This window comes from Artemia sp. Qi Xiang Cuo, chromosome 6, assembly GCF_049724085.1.
Source record: "Artemia sp. Qi Xiang Cuo chromosome 6, ASM4972408v1, whole genome shotgun sequence".
NCBI lineage: Eukaryota > Metazoa > Arthropoda > Branchiopoda > Anostraca > Artemiidae > Artemia > Artemia sp. Qi Xiang Cuo.
Window position 1 is genome coordinate 66,682,903 of NC_142799.1, and position 9,354 is coordinate 66,692,256.

Sequence of the window (9,354 nt, forward strand, 5' to 3'; positions counted from 1 at the left end):
CATGTCAGGATACAGGCACCTAAAAACAGTGGGTCTGAATACTACAATTATAAAAATTATTTCTCTGTTGTACTATTTGCCATATGTGATGCCAATTATAAATTTACTTATGTTGACATTGGAGGTTATGGCAGTGATAGTGACTCTGGAATGTATTCATCTTCTCATATAGGAGCTGCCCTAAATGAAGGTATGATTGATTTGCCTGAGCCAGAGCCATTACCAAATCTAAGAGAAAGTGCTTTCAAATATCCTTTTCAATTTGTTGGCGATGAAGCCTTTCCCCTTAAGCCATATTTGGCAAGGCCTTATGGTGGAAGAACCCTCAATGTAGAGCGACGCATTTTCAATTATAGATTATCTCGGGCTCGAAGGGTTATTGAAAACACCTTTGGAATTTTTGTTTCAAAGTGGAGGGTATTTCGCCAGTCCATAAACCTTAAACCCTCAACAGTAACCACAGTAATTAAAGCAGCATGCTGTCTCCACAACTATCTAATACAGTGTGATAGTAGCACAGGAATGCCTGCTTATGTAACTTCAGACTCAGTTGATTCTGGAGATGTGTCTAATGGGAGCAGGAGGAGTGATACATATGACTTAGCAAATTTTACAAATATAAACAGCGGATTGGCTTCGAATCACCCTAGTGAAAATGCAATAAGGATTCGCGACTATTTGTGTAAATACTTTAGCTCATCTGCAGGAAGTGTTTCCTGGCAACACGAACACATTCAACAAGGTTCATTTTAAAAATAAATACAGATTATTATAACCTTTAAAAATTGACCTTAGTTTAGCTGTGTTTGTTTTATTATTTATGAGTTCATAGATTATGACTGTATGAAAATAAAAATAAGTTCTGTTAATCAAATTCTCCTGTGTAGGGTATGTAAAGTGTACAACAGGGCAAAATGATCAAAGAAAAAAATTTACTATACTATTTTCATGATCCTAGTTAAAACATAAAATGCAAAGTATTTTATCTTTTTCTACTTCATATTTGCTTTTTATCTTTGTCAGAAGTAGGGAAAAGAAATTGTAATACTATATAGAAAAATATGATATCAAATTTAATACATGAAGCAGTTAAAATCGTCAAATAGAATCACATTTTGCAAATAATGTTGCAATAATTTCATTCTTGCTCTAAAGCTTTCATTTCTTCTTCAAAAATAAGGTCATTTATATTTTTTTCAATTAAGATCTGAGACTTTTCATTGAACTGTCTCAATTTTGCTGTAACCGATTGGCCCAAGAAAAATACCCTGTCTCTCTTCTCCTCACTTCCCTTTAAGAGACTCTCTGCCCTTTCCATGATCTGCATAGCAGCTGAAGCAGCACCAATATGAGGCATAGCTTTAAATGTTATCTCGGGTCTTTGCTCATCAATAACTGAAGTGTCCCCACTGATCTTTCTTTTTTGCTCTTGATTTCTGTTCAAATTTTTTATTGGAGTTTTATGGTTAGCATCAATTGGCCTTTTTCTCTTTTCAACTCTTGTTGATGTTTTTTTATTGGGTATGTATTTTCTCTTTTGATTATTTTCTTCATTTTGCTTCTTTGTTCTACCTGACAAAATTGACTCTAAAGTGCTGTCAATTGTGTCTTCATCAAAATCAGCACTTGTATAAACAGTTTCACTAGCACTTCCATCATCATAGCTGGTATACATGTTTTCTTCAACACTTCCAGCTTCATAGCTGTTGTCAACAACAGAGAAGTCAGTCTCAAAATCTGGAAAACTAGGTAATGCAGTAAAAATTCTTTTCTGTTCTCTGTTTCTTTCTGCCATATAGTCTGAAATAAACTCCATAAGTTTGAAGAGGCACCACTTATTTTCTTTGCTGCAACTTCCATCACCACTTTTCCCTTTTAGGCTTCTCCTCTCTTCCCCAAATTTTCGTTTTAGGAATTCCCATACTCTTTTTGCTTCTTTGCCTGAAAAAGAAAGGTTTTATTTTGGTCCAAAAACTATGGAACTTACTATATCTTTAATAATATTATTGTTAATCAACAGGCACATTTTTACTGTTACAATCTTACTTGATTTTGATCAGATCTTTGTTTTTACATAATCAAAGTGCTAATCAGAATGCTTTTCTTACCCTAAGTTCCCACACTTTGGAATTGGTGTTAAACCTTCTCTGTTACTTTTTAAATTATAACACATTATTGGGATATGCTTTAGTAAGAGATAGACAGCATTAGCAATGGATAATTTTAATGAGTGGAGAAACAATTTCCTTGGAAAACTTCTTTCAAACAGTCCAGTTGACCTTCTTTCAAGAGAAGGGCAACATGTAAATCAATTTAAACTAGCAAAAATTAAACAGGTTAATAATAATAAAAAGAAAATATAGTCTTTGTAACAGAGAATCACAATTTAGTAAAAAAAAAGGCTGAAAATAAAATTCAAATTTAGTAAAATTCTTTACTCAACAAGCTGTAAAAAGACTGTCGTGTGGGAAAAAGAGGTATTTACTTTTTTAGCATATCAATTATGTAGGGGAATAGGTCTTCTGTATCCTATGAAAATTGTATTGATATGAAAATAGAACCAGTTTTGTATTGATAAGTGAGGACAGATTGTAGAACCAGGGAGGAGAGATTGTAGAATGGCAGGCCAATTCACTAGGTAAAAGTTAATTCACTCAGGGGTTTTACAGGACAGTGTTGGAAAAACAAATCTTTCTTCTCCTTTCCTTGAGAGTAGCCATAATGGCTCTCTGAAGAAGGGAGATATAAGAGGCTATACACTTTTTGAGAAGTTAATTCACAGGCACCTTTTTGGACTGCCTCTATTCAGTCTAATGATTCCTTGGATAGAATTCCCTGGAAGATTGAGTCATAACAGCCTTGTAGGGTAAGCCAAAGTTGCAAGATCATGTATAAACTTTGCAGTACAACAATAGACCAATTCAGGGGCTTGCCTGTCACCTTTTTTCAAAAACTAGCAAAGATTAAACAGGTAAATAATAATAAAAATATTATATAGTCTGTTACAAAAAAAAACAGAATTTAGAAAAAAAGGACTAAAAAGGAAGAGAGATTGTAGGGGGAGGAGTGAATTCAATTGGTAAAAGTGAATTTGCCCAGGGTGGTAAATAAAATACAAGTAGGACAAAATCAATTTAATAGACAGTGATGATGATAACAGTGATATAAATTCACAAGAAACATCTATTACTCTACTACCTCTATTAAATCTAACAATTTCTTGGAGAAAACTCCCAGGAAAATAAGCATGTCAGTCTTGCAGGGTAATCCAAAGTGCCAAAGATCATGTATGCACTTTCAAAGGCAAATTCAATGGCTTGCTTGTCACCTGTGTTTGCTTCTAAAATTCTGGTTTAAATTTTGAAAGCTGTTCTACCAGTCAGAAGAAACTTCCAAGGATAAATCTCACTGAATCTATCAAATTTATTTCAGAATAGCTTCTTGTTGTGTTGGTGTGAAATAGCTGATATGGGAAATATATTAAAGATCTTTGTGTGTTATAAACGATAAACCTTTAGAAATAGACTTACAGCTCAATTGAGGCACAAGGAAAGTATTTTGAGCCTCATATCTAAGTTATATCTTGATTTATAAGGTTGTAAAGAATTGAAAATCATGCATTTCTTAAATTTAGGAAAAGATCCTTAATATGGCGTAAAGCTCCCTCTAGAGGGTCCTGACCTTTGATGACCTTTAAAAATATGTGAGGTATAGAAGTGAAACCTTGCAAAATAGATCTTCTGCTTAAATGAAGTACAGCAAAATTGTTTTCAGCTTCACAACTTTGCTCAATCCCAATTTATAAGGTTTTAAAGATATGCAAATACGTTTCCTAAATTTTGAAAAAAAACATTGATATGGCTTCAAGTTATACTCAAATAACAGGAATTGCAATTTTAGAAATAAAGCCATAGAAAAAGAAACTGATAACTGAAAATTCAGATAAAATGATGTTTTGTCAAATTTCCAACAGGCATAGGACCTGTCATGTAGGTAAATTTCAAGACCCTCTAGAGGGAGTAGGAGTGGATGTAGGTACTTCAAAATACCTTCCCAGAACATACTTTAGCCTGTAGACCGATCCCTGAAAATTTCATTTTCCTAAACTAACCCCTTCCCAAGATAGCCAAAAGTAGCTAAAGTAGAATTTTACCAACTTACCTCCCATTTACATCAGAAACAAAATTCCCCCCCCCCTAATGTAGAGATATATACCCTGAATTGGCATATATAGGGGGGGGGGGGGCTGAAACTCATTTCTGATAGAAATGATTATCATATTTGTAATCAGCATAAAAAATGGCATTGAGTGGTATATTCACTTTATATGTAAGTCAATCATATGACTTGGTATATATTTACCAAGAAAGCAGCTTTATACAGCATTACCAGGTATATTTTAGGCCTTGGAAACTTCTTTGAATGTTTTGTTCACCTATCTTAGCTGCTTTCTAAGATGGCTAGAAGTCCCTCAACTAGAACTTTATGCCTAGGCCTACAGCAGATAAAAACCCTATGGTACTGAGGGATATCTACATTTTGTTTCCTAGCCTTATTATTTTTCTTTGACCATCCATCAGTTTGAATAGCTAATAAAGAAATCATTGCTCAATAACAAATTATTTATCCTAGTGCATTACTTCACTAGGCTAATAGCCTAGGCTATATTTCAAATCCTGTTTTGGCAAAATTCAGTGAGCCTTATCAAAACAAATAGCCAGGAGCATACTATAAGTATACACATTTAGATTAGTTCTAGGTATAGAAAATTTAAAAATAGATTTATGTAGGTTGACTAGGATGATGGAATAAACTTTGAGGGCTTACCTGTCATATTGCCATGATTAGCTTGATTGAGCCATTGCTGATCCCACATGACACCAGGACCTGGTGTCATGTGTTGCCACCGTCCGGGATTACTCCCGGTTGGCCGTGATTTTTTTGGGCGGTCCGGGATTTTTTGTGTGTCCGGGACTTTCGGGATTTCTTTAATAAAAACCGGGATTTTTTGCTAAAAACCGGGATTTTTGCTAAAAACCGGGATTTTTTATTAAAAAGAGATTTTCAACGATTTTGGCTGATAGTCTACTTTTTTTTTCTGTACAGTATCACGACTATTCTCTGTTTTTGCTAGTTCCCTCTGGATTTGCGCTATTACACTGTAGAAACAATATTTTCGTTCCGGATTTAACTTTTGAAAATTGGAGTCGAGCGGCGAATTCGAATTTTAAACGTGCTTTAACCTTGCAGGAAGTATTGAAAGTAGTCTCAACTGACGCCACCGTCAAGAGGAGACTTAAATCTCTCAGGTCAGTGCCCCGTGCAATGCCTCGGGCAAAGTTAAACTCAGAAAAGGTAAGTAAAAAGCGTACGGCATTCTACTTATTCTGTATATATATAAGTGGAATAAGTTTAAACAGGGATCTGAATCTCAAAGTAGAGTTTTTCCCCTCGCTTATGGTGCTATTCCCAAGAAGCTTAACTTTATTTTGTTAACTACTGAACTATTGTATTATACCACCTATAAAATTAATCTTTGTTAGGTTACCATGCATAGGCCTAACTTATTAGGTTTCTCCTAATTTTCTTGAACAAGTAGGCTAGCCTAGGCTATTTGATTAGGCTGATTATTTTAGCCATATGGATTGCTGAATGTTTTGAATGCATTGATAGTTAATAGTAGAGTCTATTGGCAAATACACAATTTAGTTTAAGCATAGCTTAGGCAAATTCAAGAAAATACTGCCCAATCTTAAACACATGATCCTATAGGCCTTGTAGGATACAAAGCCACTCAAACATAAATAGATTCAATCCCAGACATGTGCTGTAAAGAAAAATAGGCTACTAGGGTTTGCTAACTTTTCTTTAAGCTTAATTTTCAGTATAAAAAGTTTCTGAGATCACATTGAGCTAATCCCAACAAGGTAATCTAAATCTATACATATGCAAGACTAAGAGCTTGCTTGGAAATGTAGGCTCTATTTGAATCAAATTATGCTCTTTTGTTTGTCCAAAGTTAGTGATTATCCAAACACCAGGGGTGCTTGGATAATATACCCAGTTCTTCATCAGCAGCTGATGTGTATTACCAAATAAAGCTAGTTTAAAGAAAAATCAAACTGTTTTGTTAAGCCTAAAGGTGTATCTGGCTTTGTGGGGGAATAGACAAGGAAATAGAAAATCTAATGGTATATTTCCTTTTTTTCTTTATCGGATTTCTCCCCTTTAATAAATATTAGAGCTAAAAATATGTTTTGTTATTACTAGGCCTAGACTAGTCTATCTTTACAAAGCCTATCTTTAGTCTACTTAAAATTTCCTTTTCCTGACCTAGCCCCATTTTCCATTTCCTGACTTGAAGTAAAATCAAGTAATTTGAAGCATTGCATCAAGCCACAATTTCCCTTGGGGTTTTTAACAAAATGGGGTGGGGGTTTTTTGGCCTTTTTGCTTAAAACCCATCATTTTTTTTTTTTTTTTTTTTTTTTTTTTTTTTTTTTTTTTTTTTTAAATTACCGACTGGCAGGATCAATACAAGATACTAGGGTATATAGGAGTGCTGTTATTGATGTGAAAAGTAAAGACCACCATCTAGTAGTGTCTAGGGTTAATCTAAAGCTGAAGTCTCGGAAGGGTAACTACCTCCCAGGAAGTTATGATGTTGGTAGACTCCAGGATGAGAATTTGAAACAAGCTTTCCAGGAACAGTTGAATACCAAACTTGAGAGTTTAAAAGTTGACAATGTGGAAGATGGTTGGAATAATTTTAGAAAAGCATTCTGGTAACATGAATTTGTGTGGGCTTTTCTACCTCCCACCACCCATTTCCAGACATATTGTAAGATGACCTCTTTTTTTAATTTCAAGGATAAGTTTTTTAGGTAGATAGGAGGTAACAAGAAAAATCTTTAGTCAGAACTTTTGAGAATCTTTTAAATTTCTTTCTATAAAATGTCCATATAAATAGACTAGCATTAGATTTTATGATTTAGGGGGTCTGCAGTATATTATACTTCTAATCATGAATTATGATGCATATGCAGTGCTCTTTCTTTCTGGAGAAGTTTATGTTCTCCAATACAGAAAATACCTATTAGGTTGCGATTCTGCGAACTCGAAATCACGATAGCTCAAACGTCAAAATAGCTGGATGCAAAATTTGACTTTACACAAAAGCAGCAAAAATCGAGGTTTCAGGGAAATGCAAGGATCCCTACAGATCCAAAAGTAGTAGAAAAGCCGAAAGTACTGCGATATGTCCTTTAATTTGAGTCAGAAAAGTTTAAATTGGCCACACAAAGTTTCTGGAAAGTGATTTTGTGCTTGATATTATTAGATAAGTAAAAATTAAGTAGAGGAGACTGTTAGCCCATCAACTTTTTTTTGTTGCAGCAGATAGATAGGAATTTCCTGGCCACTCGAGGACCTAGTCTTTAGCATTCTGTCTATGTTTCTCTATCCTGATTATATTTGTGATCATGCATTGAAGGAATAAGACTTTGCAGCCAAAAATCTTATAAGGCTTTATTTCTACATTTAACCTTGGCCTAGGTGGGTCTGAATGAAACAGAAATTCCAGTATCTAGAAATTATTTGTTAGAAAGAAAAAAGATCATATAATATTCCTCTGACTTATACAGTATGACCGGTGGAAGATTTTGGACAAGAGACAGCTAGTGAATCAGCTAAGCATTGACAATAATTGGTAGATCTGTAAATACTTAAGTCCATGGGCGTAGGCAGGGGGGGGGGGGGTTAGAAAAGTCAGAAGGCTAAAGACTAGGTACACGAGTGGCCAAGAAATTTATAAATATTTAAAAATAATTAATAAATATAAAATATATATTAAAATATAATATATATTAGCATAAATATTTAAAAATATTAAGAAAAAATATTTATTTTCAATTTAAAGGACATAGGAACGCAAAAATAATGATAATACCTTCATTCATGGTTAAAAATCTCAATTCATATCCACCAAGCCTTTTTTTTTAACACGTTTAGGGATTTTCAAGATTTTGAGGCCAGACGTCATAATTCCTACACAGTGCTATCCGAGACCACGGCCGCAAAAAATTTGAAAATCGTTGATGTGACTTCTTACCCTGGTTGATTTAAAATGAAGGAAGAAAACAGAAAATGCAGTCTCTCTGCCTGCATTCCCTTATAGCTTTTCGTTAGCTTCTTCTGTAGCCTTTCATCGGCAACTGAGGAAAAATCAGCCAAAGATTATTTCGTCTCAACACCAGAGGGACGCTGCAAGCCCACGGACCAAATAGTAAATTCGTAAATAACAAACTTTTGAAAAACGCTACGAATTTCGGGTTTTGATGGGAACTAGTGTTTTCTAGGGTCCCATAGAGCATTATATGTATCTTTTTTACGTTTCTATGTCCTTTCCCGAAAACCGAAACGACGGGCCTGCTTTGAAGACGAATTTTCAGAGATTTCGTTCTGGTTTTGCCCCCCCCTTCCAAAATTCTGCCTACGCCCATGCTTAAGTCTGCTCTTTTACAGATGAAGGACAGTCGTCTCTTGTTTGCGAAAAAGCGGAAGAGTCCTGAGACTACCCATGGAGAGTCAGGATTAGCTGCCACCACAGGTTCGTCAGATCTTGAAAAGGAAATATGACTTACGAAACGTCCACGTCAAGAGCCCGACGCTGGCTGTTCTGTCGACGCGTATTCGTCACATTTTGAAAACGAAGTGTTTAGTACCATACGCCCACATCGACAGTCCGACTTCGATAATGAATACTCCTCCTCTGAAGAGTCAGAGGACGAACATTCTTCTGAAGATCTAACCGAAGACCTTAGCAATAGTGACGAGGGGTCAGAATTTGATCCAAATCCTGTGTCGTCGTCGGAGTCTGATAATGCTGAAAATGGGCGGCATTCTTTGAATGAGAAGAACAGAAATCTTAGAAAGGATTCAGTGAAAACCACAACTGCGTCATCTTAAACCGAGATTGTGACGAGAAGAGAAAAACGATCAGTCCAGAAAAGCAAAGGCAAGAAAAATTATGTAGAGAAGTTCACCAGCAAGTGGCTCCATTTGCACGACTTGAAGGGCTGGCTTAAGGCGGATGAAAAAGAGCCATCAAAGGCTTACTGTAGCTATTGCTCAAAACCACTCAAAGGGAATAAGTCTGCTATGAGACGGCATGCGTCCAGACCATTTCATGTTAACGCTGTCAAAGCTAAAATGAATCAAGTATCGGCTTTATCATGTGCTTCCAAAGAGCTCCAGGAGCAAGCCAAACTAAGAGACAGTATTTTAGGCCTTGAACTGGGCTTGTGTGTGTTTATTGTGAAAGAGAACCTTCCGGTTTCTAAAATGGATCAGTTG

General features: G+C 35.5%; 1 protein-coding gene across 1 annotated transcript; it reads right to left on the bottom strand.

Moving 5' to 3' along the window:
* Positions 1 to 1,062: 1,062 nt before the first annotated feature.
* On the bottom strand, positions 1,063 to 4,879 carry LOC148951526 (uncharacterized). Its single transcript, XM_089090314.1, has 2 exons — positions 4,828 to 4,879; positions 1,063 to 1,941 (listed from the first exon to the last, which is right to left on the bottom strand). Exons 1-2 carry the CDS (start codon positions 4,874 to 4,876, stop codon positions 1,139 to 1,141), a joined length of 852 nt encoding a protein of 283 aa, XP_088946440.1. The 5' UTR covers positions 4,877 to 4,879; the 3' UTR covers positions 1,063 to 1,138.
* Between the last annotated feature and the right edge of the window lie 4,475 nt (positions 4,880 to 9,354).

Bases quoted from the DNA above. Each gene is read 5' to 3' on its own strand.
- LOC148951526 (XM_089090314.1), bottom strand. From the start codon at position 4,876: ATGTGGGATCAGCAATGGCTCAATCAAGCTAATCATGGCAATATGACA. The intron at 1,942-4,827 runs GTAAGCCCTCAA...TTTCTTTTTCAG, and splicing joins TAATCATGGCAATATGACAG to GCAAAGAAGCAAAAAGAGTA.